Genomic DNA, 14,988 nt, shown 5'->3' with positions numbered 1-14,988 from the left:
TGAGATAGACTGATTGGTGTGTTTCTGAGAGATACAAGGATGGTAAAAAGATGCACCTGATAAGGGTCCCACAATAATGAAAATGGTTGGAGCATGAATACAGGACACACAGAACATGAGGATAATCCTAGCGGGTAGTTTCATTTTACTATTATTTTCAAGAGTGTCACATCATCTTTTTTTTTCTATAGTCCTTTCGAGTCGACAAATGAAGCAAATACCTCCAATGTATAACGTCTTTCCTTTTTAGTTTCATAGGCTATCCATATATTTAATTTAATACACAACACATGAGATTGGAGGATCGTGTGATGAAATGAAACTTTTGGCTCTAGCGCTCATGTCATCATGTGGAACAACTTCCCAATCTCAGAAAGAGTGCACACACCAAGTTTAATTTAGATCAGGGTCCTTCACACCTCGCTTTTCGTAACTCTGTCATATCATCACTTTTCATGACACCTCATTTAGTAATGAGAATGAAGCCCAAGTGAGCAAGCCTAAGATCCACAAACAAGATTTTTTAACTTATATCTTCCTCCATGTCACTATTATTCTTGAGTATGGTAGACGTATATCTCTGTTCATTTGAACTTATCAGTCATTCAGTAGTTTTTTCTCTAATAAATCATAACAAATCAGCGAACAATACTTTTTACCACGACTTTTCAATAAAACATTGCTGGATGACTGATGGTCTCTTCTTGTGTACCAGCAATGTTCAGATTGTGCTCATGTTACACGGGCTTGGCTTGTGTTCGTGATTTACCTAGGAATTAAATCAAATTAAAAGTGCTAATGTTTGTACCAGTGTCAATCACTCGCAAAAGCATGTCGCTAGTGAAACAGCTAACGTGGCACTTGCAAGTGTCATCATCAAAGTTACTATTTTTTTAGTTGGAAACTATTTTCCACTAATTTGAAACACACACAGAAACACACATTAGAACCAGAGACTACCAATTCGATTACATTAGGCATAATCGTGCCATGCCAGAATAAAATAATTATTAGCCTCCCTTAGGAAACACCATTCACAGCCGAACCATAACAGACTGAGTGTACATCTAATACTCTTAACTCTTCTGAGCATCCCTTTTTCATATTTATCATGTCGGGTCAAAAAAAGAAACTTTTCCCTCAGACGTCCAGCAGAAACTGCAAGCAGTCTGAACCATGTTCTTCTGTTTCACTTAACTGAGTGAACACAGGAGTGAACCACACAACCGTAAACCTTTGCAGAAGTATTTGCTATCTAAAGTTCCATATATGAGCGGAGGACGTGCTACAGCCTATAGAACATGATAGCACATAAAAAACTTTCCTATTTTTCATGCCTCAGTATTACTATGTAACCTGCCCTCATGTAAGTAATGCCTTTTCTATCCGTGTGAACTAGCTCTGCTTATCAGGACAATTAGCAAGGGGAACGGGAAATTCTCTACAAACTTCTAAAGTCAAGAGGGGAGACTTCTTCCATAGGAGCGTCAAGGTCTTCATAACTGCAACCAGAGTAAGGAACAAGTTACAAGCTAGTTAATGAATGAAAGGGTTGAGTACGACAATGAATTCTTGATAACAAATATTTCAGAGTCTTTTGTCGCAAAGAAGAAGAAGATTTCAGAATATTATTTACCTCCTGTAAATTTTGGCTGGTATGTCTACCACCAAAAGCAAACCGATTGTCATAAGTTCATGAGACAGTTGATTAGAGGGGTACTAACCTCCTGTAAATGCCACTACCAAGCGGAAATGATGGGTACATGGGCAGCATTGGTCCCAGCACCGAAGGCTTCCTGTTTTGAGCAGAATCTGGTCCTGCAAGTCCTTTCTGAATCATCTGCATGGCTATCTCTGGAGGTGCAGGAACAAATGGACCATATGGGCTGAAAGAACAAAACAACCAAAGTACCCAGCTTTAGTAGACAGCCTGGATCTCTTAAGCGAGTAATTAGCTGAGTTGCATTCGTAACCTACCCAGCACCAGGCACAGGTATTAGTACTAGTGAATGTGCACACATGGGGAGAAGTGGAGCATGTGAACCCCATACACCAGAAGCATCAAACATCTGTTCATCCAGTCTTTGTCTCATTCTATCCTGAATGAGAAAGTATGATCATCAACAAAGATGTTAAACTGGCCAGCATGCTAAGAAACATCACCTATTAGCCAGCAGAAACGAAACGATATAAATATAATTGGGTCAAAACAAACCCACTTCACAACTAGATATGTAACTTTTACTGAGGTTCTACGAAAAGTAATTATTTTTTTCTATTAACAAGTGAAATCTTTAGCAGTAATCTTAAGGTGACTGGAAAAGTGGAAATTGACATTTTTTTAGTTTCCTTCTTCTAAAGGAAGAGTAAAGCATTAGTTTACAATAGGGTCAAACAAAAAAAAAATTATTGTATGACAAGAAGAGTTATCAAAGGAATGAGCAGTTTGCTACAATGTACTGTAAAGTATATCATGTAATACAGAGAAAGACTCTGATCATGCAGTTCATATTAAGAGTTCCTTGGATAAGCATCACATTTTTCTTGTCCTGCTGTAAAAAGAAGAAAATGGAAAGGCTAAGTAACAGGAATAAACTAAACAGGCCAAAGATTATTACAGGTACCGTTTGCTGCATAAATGGTTTTCCTCCTGGAGCATCTGGATCACTGCATGAAAAGAGAATATAGAAGCATCACCTTTTTATTACTTCTGATTTAATGGTCTTTCAGTTGTGTACCTGTGCATGGGCTTACTTCATGTAATTCTGGAAATATATATCATTTTCAACTCTTGATGCCAAAGTAGAGACCAAATCAGGATGCTTGAGGTTCAGATGCTTGTGAACATACTCAGGAGCATGAAAAAGTTTTTCGCATCCCTTGGCTCCACAAAAATACTTCCAGATACAATTCTCATCCCGCATTTTTCTGACATAACGCTCTAGAACTTCAACAAGTGCTGCTTCAATTTTGTCCATCGCAGTCAATACAACCAGGGGATCCTCACCATTCATCAGTCTTTCTTCCCAAAAGGAATCCAGTTTCTTCTCCCAATCAGCAGCACTGATGTATTCAGCCATACTGTCGCTCTTGTTTTCAGCTCTCACATGGCGAAAACCTTTTGCATGTTTCATCTCAGACATGCCATAGTAATCAACACCATGGACACGCCACAGATAAGTAAGGAGAGTGTCTAGGAGCTCAACACCTTCAAGGCCCTTAACAGTATTGAAACCCCGGATAATAGCTACAGGCGTTTTGGACCTACCACATGATTTATCAACATTTGACTTGCCATGATCACCAGTTAACAGAATGTTTTCCATAATACCCTTCTCTGAATCAAGTTTTTTCACCAAAGCAAGAGTTCGGTGTATGTCGGTGTGAATCCTTCGATGCTGTGAACTGATTGGATGAGCTTTAGGAGCAGCTGAAAGCGGTTCGATCTCTTTCTGGGGGCCTCTTCCATGTTTTCTTTTCTTTTCACCATAATCTGCATTATCCTGAGATCTTCCATCGTTGCCTTTTCCTGATTTAATTGCTGCATGAGCAGTCACTCCAGGACCACTAGACCAAAGATCAAGTTATCAGCAACACTAACAAAATCCATCACAATAATCATATTGACACACAGATTATATGGAGTGCATCTCACAGGTCCAAAGTTCCATTCCGCAGGTCAAGGATCAAATTCCTCGCTACAGTCTTGCAAAAATCATTCCTCCTGAGTGAAGAAAATAAGACACCAATGGTTACCAATCAGCAACAAGAAAAGCACTTATCAAAAGGAACTATTATGGTCTCTTGTAAATGCGCTATACAAAGGCTTTCTTTGAGAACAATGGGCAAGCAAACTTCTCACCTTCTGATAACTGATAACAATTTTGTTGGGTGGTACATGTCTTTCAGCCTGCAAAATTAAACCAAAATCAAGGAACCATCAAATCATGTAATTTATAGAGTACAATTAACACCTCAACAAACAAAAGCTTTTAGCATACCAATCTTCATTCTTATTGAGATCAAAATAAGCACGTTTCTGAGTACTTATGTATTCTGTCCTGTATTCTTGGTACCTTGTAACCACAGAACAAACAATATCATTGGCGTGAGCTACAAGTAGAAGTTGTAACAGCTACCATTAAATCAAACCCAAGTTGTATTCTCTGGCATTAGTTACCTGCATCCAGCTTGAGCTGGTGAAACATCATCCTCAAGAACTTGGATAAATTGTTTGTATGTCATTAATCCTAACCTAGAAACATTCAAAATAATATAAGCTGACATGCAAGTAGCCATCTATTAGGTTCAAATTAAAACGGAAAGAAAAGAAACTTAACAGAAGAAATGGAAGAACAAAACACCCGCAGTACACGGGAATTAACAGCAAATCAACAAGCAAGCAGATCAAACCCATCCACTACTGGGCAAAGCTTACATACCTTCCAGTTGTATCTTGACCAATGGTGGCAGCACCATATCCTGAATAAGGCCTATCTGAAATAAGCAAGAAGACATTTTTTGTGAGACATTGTCAGGCAACATATGCAAGACCATGGGCTTTGTTTATTCATTAGTTTGTCATCTTATCAAATACCAAATTAATCTGATCCTTTGCAGTCAGGAATCACACAAGTACTGATGTTAACTCATGCTATCAATTTAATAGGAACTCTACAAGAAATTTACCCGACAAAGGGTGCCAACAAGAAAATAAAGCCACTGATTACTGGAGATGTTTAACACTGAGAGGTACAACTCAAATTCTTTATTGATATATGTGGGTGCATTGTGCAATTGAATCAGCCATCCGGTATCCCCACCTATCTACGTATGTGTTTAATCTGAAACGATCTCCAAAGCTGTTAGTGGGACTGTGTCCCAACCAAATGCTCTGATCAGAATAATAACAGATGAACAATGTCCAATTTTGCAGTTACAAAGTTTTTTTTAGAAGGCTGATAACTGGTGAGGACTTTCCACGGATAGCGACGCAGACTCGTCAACTTTTATGCTAGTATGGAAAAAGAGTGAGGGCTGGCAGCTTCTGACAGCATATCACACCAATGACCATCACACACTGCTGGTGCCAATCAAACTCGCACCGACATGAATTCCATGCACGATTGCGTGAATGAACTAGGCTGGATTCTGGACATACCTGGAGAGCAAAAACGACTGCAGGCATGGTTGCCCCTGCCTTCATTTCGCCCGCACTCGTTCCGGGGGCTGCGGAACACAATCCCCAAACACAAAAGGCGGAAACGAACTCCACTTCAGCATCATCGTATCAGCTTGGAAGTTGGAACCTACGTGAGCCGTAATGCACGAAAGGCAAATGAGGGCCTCACCTCCCGCGGCGAGACCGTTTGCGTGGCGCGGGCGACGGCGACCTCGGTGGCGGGGAGCCCCTCTCCCGGCGGCGGCCTCCTTCCGCTCCCTTCCTGGGGCTGCCGTTTCCCCTTTTCCTGCTCCCTCCACGCCGCGCGTCGTGGTCGCTGTCGACGCGGACCACGGCAGCCACCTCGGGGCGCGATGATGATCCAAGCGGGGGAGTGGGAGGTGGAGGTAGCGGGAGCAGCGGCGACGGTGACCTCCGCGTCGTCGAGCGGCGCGGGCGCCGGTCCGCAACCGCTCCGGGGCTGCCGCTCCTCCTTGCACTCCCTCGACGCGGCGCGTCGTGGTCGTTCTCGCGGCGGACCAGAGCGGCTAGCTCGGGGCGCGTTGATCCGAGCAGGGGAGGGGGAGGTGGAGGTACGGGGAGCGGCGGCGACAGTGACCTCCGCGTCGTCGAGCGGCGCTGACGCCGGTCCCCTCCCGCTCCGGAGCTGCTGCCGCTCCTCCTTGCGTTCCCTCGACGCGGCGCGTCGCGGTCGCGGTCGCGGTCCCTCTGGAGGCGGACCACGTCGTCCAGCTCGGGGCGCGACGATCCGAGCGGGGGTGGGTGAGGTAGATGGAGTGGCGGCATCGAGCGGCGCTGATGGCCGCGGTCCCCACCGGCGCCGGGGCTGCCAACCCTCGTCCGCCGCGTCCTCTCGGCAGGCCGCGCGACGAAGCCCTCGAGGCGCTGAGGACGCAACGATCCCAGCGGGGGCGGGGGTGGGGGAGGGAGCAGCGCGAGGTCCTTCGGAGGCGCCGCAGTGGTGAGGGACGCGCCGGGCGCGGCGGCGGGGGAGCAGAGCGCGTGCTCCATTGGTGGAGTGGGAGTAGAAGGTGGTGGACTGGTGGTGGCGTCCAAGCGCCAGGGGACTCGGGAGCACGCCACGGAGCGGGGTTTGGTTAGGGTTTAGAGGACGGAGGGAGGAGAGAGAAAGGGAGGAGAGGGTGGAAGAAGCGGGAGGGAGGGAAGGAGGCGAGGAGAGCGGCGGCGATCATTCATCACTCATCAGCGCACACACGCCGCGGCGGAGGCGGTGCGTGCCGTGCCGTGCGGCCCCGTGCCAGCTGGCGTGCCGAGGAAGGGTGGGCGGTTTACGTACAGCGCGTGGGTTAATGGGTCCTGCTGGGCCGGCCCAGGAAGACACACTGGCCCAAAAACAAATTAACACATGTCAGATTCTCAAAAACAAAGAAAAATGGTGTCTCTGCCAACACTTGCCGCATGGACACATTAACACATCGCACAAGCAAGCGTCAAGTGCATCTGACATACAGTAGTACCAGCTATTCAAGGTATACATCTGAGGTCTTGTTTACTTGCAAAAAAATTTATAAAATGTGAACAATACTATTTTTGTTTGTATTTGACAAATATTGTCCGATCATAAGCTAACTAGGCCTAAAAGATTCGTCTCGCAAATTGCATGCAAACGGTATAATTAGTTATCTTTTCTTATCTATATTTAATGTTTCATACATTTTTTTAGATAATGGATATAAAGTATCCGGCCTCTAAAATGTTCTATACATGTACTGCAAGATTTGATGTGACGGGAAATCTAAAATATTTTGCAAAATATTTGGGGAAGTAAATAAGGCCTGAGTATAGCTTCCTCAGCCTGACACTCATCGTATGAGATGTATGTACAAACGGAGATGCAGTTTTCATCATGTGCCGTCCAAGTTCAGACTTCAGAGCTCGCCAAGCCTCCTCTTCAGGGACTCGATCGTTCTCCTTGCGGAGCTTCACGATCTTCTTCTTCAGGGTCTCCACACGTGGTGGACCGAGACGGGAACCCATTGCTGCTCCGCCTGCTTCATCCCCGTGACCCTCGATCATTTCATTGCTATCGATCAATAACATACACAGTTAGTTGGCTAGCACATGGTCCAATACGCAGCAAAGACGATTCCACGTATGGCACTAGGTAATGCGAAAAAGGGGTGAGCCATGGACGAAAATTACCCCTTCCCCGTGGTCATACAACAAGCCATATATGATCGTACAGGCAATTCCGAAAAATTGTTTAATAGGTTTGCGATCTTATATTGAATATCTGAACATCTAATAAATCATCTCAGTTATGAAAATGTTGTCAACTAAAAAATTATAGGTCTTGTTGAACTTTACAATTTTGATATAAAGTTAATCTTCGTATGATTTCATACGAAAAAAGTTATGAGTCTGTCGGTTGGTGACAATAACTGTCAATGAAAACGTACCAATCACTGCCGGCTGTAGCCAGTTTCAAAGCAACCGGCAGTGTGATATGTGTTCTCGGAGCATTGGATTTTCCTAAATCTGACAGTAGGAGATAAAGCTACGGCGTGAAGGAAAGCAGCTGCAGTTTTCATGTTCAGGCTACAGAGCTCGCCAGCCTCCTCTTCAGGGACTCGTTCTCCTTCCGGAGCTTCATCACCTTCTGCTTCAGCGTCTCCACGTGCTGGACCGAGACAGAATCCCTTTGCTGCTCCGCCTGCTTCATCCTCGTGATCCTCACTGCATCATGAGAGAGCATGTTAAAGCCGCCAAGAAGCAATGCGCTGATAAGATCTAAGGCAATTTTTACTACTTTCTGAAGATCAAACGAGGGGGTGGCGGTTCATATTTTCTGTCCCCTGTTCAGAAGTGAAAGGCAAGCCCATGGAACGCTACTTAATAAGCATGTTGCAGATACGAATCATGTTTTTCTTTTCCTGTTTGAATTGGTTCATCATGTCTGCTGTTTGCAGAAACTCATCTCCTTTTTTCAGTTGACCAGTTCAGCTTGAACTTACACTCGTTTTCTGCATTCTGAAGCTTCCTGTGCATGTCCTTTTTCTCCTCTTGTTCAACTGAAATCACATCCCTCAAATCCTGGATCTCATTTTTATCTGTACAAGGAACCAGGAAAAATTGCCATCAGTCGGAATAAGAATAAGAGACTCTGTTCCAGAAGAAGGGCTAATCTTAAATGTAGAAGGGAAGTTAAGAACATTACACTGCGAATGCACATCAGCAGTGACCTGCTCCAACCTGCTACCTAACATGTCGATGTGAGCTTTATGGGCACTCAGCTCCGACTTCAGTTGCTTCATTGCAGCTTCATCTCTTGCTTGCTGAACAAGGGCGTGGCTGATTGAAGTGAAAATCGGTAGCTTGTTCAGTTTTCACAAAGCAACCAGCAAGGAAATATTGACTGAATATGACTCCCTCAGCGGTCATATGCAGCCGCCCTCAAAAGATAGTTTCTTACCTGAGTTTGTTCTCCAGGTCATTGCTATTCATTTCACTGCTGTGCTTAAGTTGCTCAGCTTCCCTCTTGTGCTCCTGCATTAAATTGACATATGCAGATTAATTTGTGGATTACTCAGAAGCTTAGGTGTTAGGAGGCAATTGGTTACCTCTTCCATGGATATCAATCTACTATTTGCCTTTTCCAGCTCTTCTTTCAGGCTTTGAGCTTCTGCGTGGAATTTCACCTGAATAGAATCAGTGAAATCAGAAATAATCCATAGTTTTATTAACAATTATAGGCACAGCATACTAAACAAAGCATGTCCTTGTACAGTCGAGACACACTGAGGTCCCATTATAATGCATGTCCTTGTACTGGTTCCACATTTCCAGCAAAAGAAACAAAAGGTTGACCAACTACAGAAGCATTTGGCAATCAACTAGACATCAGCATTTGTTAAACTGCCTCATGGAATGAATCAGGGGCGAAGCTATGTATACGAGAGTGGGTGCAGATGCACCACCCAAAATTCGTGAAAACAATAGATTTTTGTAAAATTTCACCATACATACATCCGGTATAATACAAATCTATGCACCCACAAGACAAGTGCACCACCCTCTAATTTGCTCTAGCTTCGCCACTGGAATGAATACCCCTGTTCTAAATTAGATCATAGGTGAAAACGGCACCTTCTAGCCCTGAAATATGCAGTAGTACAATTTGACCACCTTACAAATGCACAGAGTAAGTAGCAACCTACCTGGTTGGTGAACTTGAATAAAGTTTCTGTGTATAGTCTTCTTAATCGCTCATTATCTGCAGAGCATGAGCAGTTACTCATTTCTTTCGATCTCAGGAAGAAAAGTAAATGATTAGCTACTGCAAAGATAGGAGACTGAGTTTAAACTTGTAGAGACGACTGAAGTGGTTGACCTTTCTTAAGATCTGTAATATGTGATTCAAGAGCTTCACGCCTTTTGAACTCAGTGTTGCAATTTACTCTTAAAGCCTGGACCTCCATAAGTGCATCTTTGTACCCCTGTTCAGAAAAAAAAGAACCGAAAGGCAACACATGACCAATAAGGACAGAAAAATGCTAACAAGTACAATGAAATATAATATATGACACTGGCCATCTTCCTTAGGTAATGTAAACTCGAACAATTGGACATTTAGATGCAAGTGAACTTCTGTATATCTACCAGCAAGGCAACCACAACATTGTCCAAATACAACATCCAGTTAGCAGGCAGACCAACAACACAATGCGACACTCTCTGAACAGTAAACTTTGTCAACCATGCCAATGTAACCGGAGGCACCCACTCTCCACTTGCAATCACTTGGGAATTTCATCGAACACAAGCTGAGCAGGGAGCACGCGCTACCTGAGTACAGAGTACAGACTGAAAGGTTCAACGAACGATCACTAGAACTTGCTGTTCTCGAATTGGTCACTGGATCAACACGCGAACGAACCACCGATGATCTGAGCAGGACAGCACAGCGCAGAGCGCGATCATTCGAAACCAAACCGAAACGGATCGCGGCCGGGCGGCCGTAGTGTAAGTAGAACCGGGCAGTAGGGGGGGGGGGGGGGGGGGGGGGGGGCGCCGCGCGGCTGGTATCAAGTACCTGGGAGACGCGATGGAAGTTCTGGAGCAGCGATTTCAGCTCATCGTCCCCCGACGCCAACTCCATCGAGTCGCCTCCTCGCCTTGCTCGGCTCCGCCTCTCCGGTGGACGGTGGTGGTGCCAGGTGCGCACGGACGCGTCGGCGAGGCGCGAGGCGTGGTGCGTGGTGGGGAAACGGAGGAAAGAAAGACGTTAGGTAACGTGATACAAAGTAACCATAGGGTCTCTCTTGCAAAAAGAAATTAAAGTGTCATACACATTAAATAGAGTATCACATAAGCAAAATTATTGACTTGACAGGGTCATTAAATGATGAAGTTTCATCAGATGAGAGCAGTGGCGAATATAAGCCTAGGGCCAATATGGCCATGGCCCTAGGCATGGGAAAAAACACTAGAGTATTTTCTTTGTTTTTTCTAGCTAAATATATATTAACATTACTTTTGTCCATTAACATGTGATCCGATGTTGGTGATTCATAGTATTGGCCCTAGTCGTGAAAATGAGAGAGGAGTTTCATCCCCATAAAACTCATGTGGCTCGCTTACCTAGTTTATAATCTATGTTATGAGCCTGTAATACTATCTCCCTTCAAAAATAAATAAATAATAAATAAACAAACAAACAAACAAATAAATAAATAAAACTATAAGTTAAAGAGTGTTTGGGACTGCTTCATGAACTCTACTCTATAAATTCCACCATGAAGCAGTTCCACAAAAAACTAGAGTTTGTGAAGTACCTCTTCAAGTACTCTCATAATTCCACTTTTTTCTCGAACTAGGTGGGTGGAGCTGAAACCGTTTGGCTAAACAACGTGAAACGGAACTGAAAAACATGGAGCAGAGCAGTCCTAAACACCCTGAAAGACTGAAACCGTTTGACTAAAAAACGCAGAGCGAAGCTGAAAACGTGGAGCAGAGCAGTCCTAAATACCCCCTTAAGTGCCACGTAGAGTGGTTCATATTTGACCAAATTTCTAGTGAATGATATTATTCTAAAATAATTCATTATTAAAATATATTTCATAATTAATTTAATAATATTTATTTAGTATCATAAGTATTGATATTTTTATCTATAATTAGCCAAATTTAAGGTACTAAAACATGATATTAAGCTAGAATTGCTTTTTTTTCTAGGACGAAAGGAGTACTAATTTCTTGGAAGGGACATTTGAAATTACAAAAGAGAATGGAAATTTTGTTTTTGGGTGATGTTTATGATGATAAGGCCTTGTTTAGTTCCAAAATTTTTGGCAAAATGAGCACTGTACCAATTTCGTTTGTATTTGACAAATATTGTCCAATCATAGACTAACTAGGCTCAAAAGTTTCGTCTCATCAATTCCGACCAAACTGTGCAATTAGTTTTTATTTTTATCTATATTTAATACTTTATGCATACGTCTAAAGATTCGATGTGACGGGAAATCTGAAAAATTTTGCAAAATTTTTGCGGAACTAAACATGGCCTAAGTCGACAATGCACCATTCGAATATTTATACCGTGTTTGGCTTTGGCGCCACCTCAACTCTATTCCCACAGAAGTCAGAGCCAGAGTAGAAGCACAAAAAATCATGGCTTCACCTTTGTACAGCAGCTAAGAGAGAGCCAGAGTAGAAGCACTCAAACTGTGGTCGCCTTCGTGGGCAGGTATATCCGGCTCCGGCTCCTCTTCCTCAATCCCCAGAAGCACTTCTTCCGTTCGGCTGTTTGGTGTGGCTCCGGCTTCGTGCCATGCCAGAGCGACACCAAAGAAGGCCTTAGTTCATCTGCAGTTACTTGTCTTAGGCACTCAAATTTGAGTTGAAGGGATTCATTGGGTATATTACAACGCTTCCCACCCAATCAATTTAGCTTTGCTCAGGGCCTGTTTAGATGCACCCAAAAACCAAAAAGTTTAGGAAAAATGTACACTTTTTGGAAGAATACATCTAAACAGGGGTCTGTAAACCATGGGCTGTAAAGATTTGGAATTTGGGACCCTTGAGTCCCAAAACTGTCCAAAAAGTGCCTAGGGACGCGTGTGGACAGGGTATACCCCAGCCCCGCTCCCACCCCAGACCCGATCCTATCCATTCGCGCAGCCCCGCACCCACCGCTCTCCCTCAGCCACTCTCTCCCTCCCGAACCCTAACCCGCCATCCCACCGCCGCTTCCTCCTCCACCCCCATTCTCTCGAATCGCCGCCAGATCCACCACCGCAACACCCGCCTCGTCGCTCTCTAGCACCGGATCCAGATCCGGATCCGGCTTCCCTCGACGATGGACGGCTGGAGCGGCGCGGGACAGCGGGGCCACGGCTTCCACGACGACGACGGCTACGGCGACGAGGACGTCTTCGGCGACGGAGGAGACACGAGGGACTTCCTCTCCCAGCCGTCGGGATTCAACTCCCAGCCCTCGGCATTCAACGGCACCGGGTACCCCTACCACACCTCGAGCTCCAGTAACCCTAACCGGTTGGGGATGGCGGCGTTGGATCTCAACTCCGGCGAAGGGTGGCCAGGCCTCGGTTCCTACGAGGGTCTCCTTCGTTCGGGGACTGAAGACACGGACTTTGGGAGCACTCAAGCCCCTCCCCTTTTCCGCCCGCCTCCCCGCAGCGGCAGAGGCACCCTCGGCTTGCGCGGTGGTCGCGGCGGTGTCAGCCGAGGTGGAGCTACGCTTGGTCGCGGCGGCTCCCCGTCCCTTGGTGGCGGATGCATCCCTCCCCGTGGTGCTGCATCGGGATCCTCCGGCGGATCCAGGGGACGCGGTACGCCTCTGCGCAACAACCCACCTCCTCCGACCTTCGATGCAGAGGACGAGAACTCATACGCTCAAGTCTCGGTAAGACTGCTTCTTGTACACCCTAAATAGTTTTGTATTTTTATGACTGGTATAGACTGCTGGTTTTCCTAGAATGTATTTTTGTACTTGTTATGTATGTAGGTTTTCACTGGTATAGTGTGGTAGTTTGTATTTTTGTACTTGTTATATGCATGTTATGAATGTTATGACTAGTTTTGTATTTAGGCTATTTGTTAAGTATGTTATGATAGTTTGAATGTGACTGTTTTTGGCTGTTTTGTTCTTGTATGACTGTTTTCATTTTTGCTATGTAATGCAACGTTTAGGATAGCAAAGACAAGGCACACTGGGGCTCTGAAAACACCAACAAGCTGTGTGAGATATACTGCAACCAGATTGACAATGGGAACTGTGTTAAGGGTGTCATGAGCAAAAGTGGGTGGAGGGATATCATAGAGAGGTACTATGCGGCCACAGGTTTAGTTCATGATAACGAGCAGTTTGGCAATAGGATAAGACAGTTGAGGAATATGTGGACATTCATTCAGAAACTTCGGAAAGGAACAGGTTTGGGACGGAGACCTGATGGATCTGTTATAGCTTCAGATGATTGGTGGAAAGAAAACACTCAAGTACTTCCTTTTTGTTCCTTCTTTGTTGCAGGGACACCTAAATTTTAGTACAAGTCTTACCTTCTTTTTGTGCTCTGTTTTTTTTTGCAGGGAAAACCAGAATGGAAGAAATTGAAGAATGGGTGGCCTCCGTACCTAGAAGAAATGGACCGCATGTTCCTGGGGGTTGCAGTGGACGGCTCTTTTGCTTACGCTCCTGGTCAAGGAGCTCCCAGTGCGTACAATATAAGTGATGATGAGCACGAAGGAGATGAAGGTGAGGAGCAGTTAACCCCACTGAGCATTGGGACAAAGAGGGCCAGCACACCTAGCACACGCAGCACTGGTTCCAGCCCAAACAAGAAGACAATGAGTCCTACAGTTAGAGCCATGGATAACAACACGAGGGACTTCAATGTAATTCAAGAGAACAGGAATGCCATGCTGCAGACCATCTGGAAAAGAAGGCAGAAGGAAGCTGCAGAAAAGAAGTCTGCTGAGGAAGTGAGGATTGAGTATGTCCAGCAGCTAGCCAGAGAATGTGGTGCAACTGAGGAGGACACGAAGCTATGGATTGGGGTCCTGAAGATCATCCTGTCTGAGAAAGCAATGAAGTTCTTCATATCAACAAAGCCAGAAGGAAGGCTTGGCATCATCAAGCACTATGCCGGGGTCGATAACTAGACCCTCCTATCTATGCATTCGTTTAGTTAATTAGGTGTTGGACTACGTCTGCCATTGATGTATTTGAATTGAACTATGTATGTTGTGATGTTTGTATGACTGTTGTTTGTTGTCTGTGATGATGAATGAATGTAGCAAGACCTTCCTATCCATGCATTGTATGTTTCTGATTTCTGTGCTGTTTGGTGATTGTCTGCTCAAGTAAGCATCCATCAACACATTCCTGGGACTGAGGACTGAGTTGTTGTCGGTTTTTGTTATGGACAGGAAGATGTCGAACCACCTGAGGAGGAAAATGGCACAGACGAGGATTCAGATGAGCAGTCTGAGGAAGATTTTTTCAACATGTTCCTTGAAGATGATTGCAGTGGATTCATCTATGGTATGTACCAGTATGCTATGCACCTTGACAAGTTCTATAGTAGATCCCAGAGTAGGCAACCAATGATGACTGGTTTGGATTGGGTGGAAAGAAAGTTGACAAATAGGAATTCCTGTTACAACATGTTTAGAATGACCCCAACTGTTTTCTATCGGCTGCATGATATGTTAGTAGAACATTACGGCCTTAAGTCTTCAAGAAAGTCTACCTCAATTGAGGCTTTAGGAATGTTTCTTTGGATGGTTGGAGCTCCGCAATCGGTTAGGCAAGCTGAGGACAG

General features: G+C 44.7%; 2 protein-coding genes across 5 annotated transcripts; both read right to left on the bottom strand.

The window, feature by feature from the left end:
- LOC8074632 (serrate RNA effector molecule) lies at window positions 958-6,404 on the bottom strand. Of its 4 annotated transcripts, none has more exons than XM_021458821.1 (12): window positions 5,352-6,380; window positions 5,162-5,229; window positions 4,443-4,497; window positions 4,181-4,255; window positions 4,002-4,076; window positions 3,863-3,910; window positions 3,656-3,724; window positions 2,755-3,567; window positions 2,619-2,667; window positions 1,978-2,099; window positions 1,725-1,886; window positions 958-1,502 (listed from the first exon to the last, which is right to left on the bottom strand). In XM_021458821.1, the coding sequence occupies exons 1-12, from the start codon at window positions 6,191-6,193 to the stop codon at window positions 1,442-1,444; spliced, it is 2,439 nt and encodes an 812-aa protein (XP_021314496.1). In that variant the 5' UTR covers window positions 6,194-6,380; the 3' UTR covers window positions 958-1,441. The 4 variants fall into 4 exon arrangements, 2 of the variants coding, with proteins under 2 accessions (XP_021314496.1, XP_021314497.1); XM_021458822.1 differs by having other exon boundaries at window positions 2,625-2,667; XR_002452082.1 differs by lacking the exons at window positions 958-1,502; window positions 1,725-1,886 and having other exon boundaries at window positions 2,050-2,099; window positions 2,625-2,667; window positions 2,739-3,567; window positions 5,352-6,404.
- LOC8069969 (protein At-4/1) lies at window positions 7,424-10,446 on the bottom strand. Its single transcript, XM_002451499.2, has 8 exons — window positions 10,236-10,446; window positions 9,534-9,639; window positions 9,361-9,416; window positions 8,764-8,841; window positions 8,616-8,689; window positions 8,361-8,494; window positions 8,158-8,253; window positions 7,424-7,879 (listed from the first exon to the last, which is right to left on the bottom strand). The coding sequence occupies exons 1-8, from the start codon at window positions 10,299-10,301 to the stop codon at window positions 7,737-7,739; spliced, it is 753 nt and encodes a 250-aa protein (XP_002451544.1). The 5' UTR covers window positions 10,302-10,446; the 3' UTR covers window positions 7,424-7,736.

Source organism: Sorghum bicolor, chromosome 4 (assembly GCF_000003195.3).
Source record: "Sorghum bicolor cultivar BTx623 chromosome 4, Sorghum_bicolor_NCBIv3, whole genome shotgun sequence".
Taxonomy (NCBI): Eukaryota; Viridiplantae; Streptophyta; class Magnoliopsida; order Poales; family Poaceae; genus Sorghum; species Sorghum bicolor.
The sequence above is the reverse complement of the archived record's forward strand: the minus strand, read 5'-3'. Positions and strand labels throughout refer to the sequence as shown.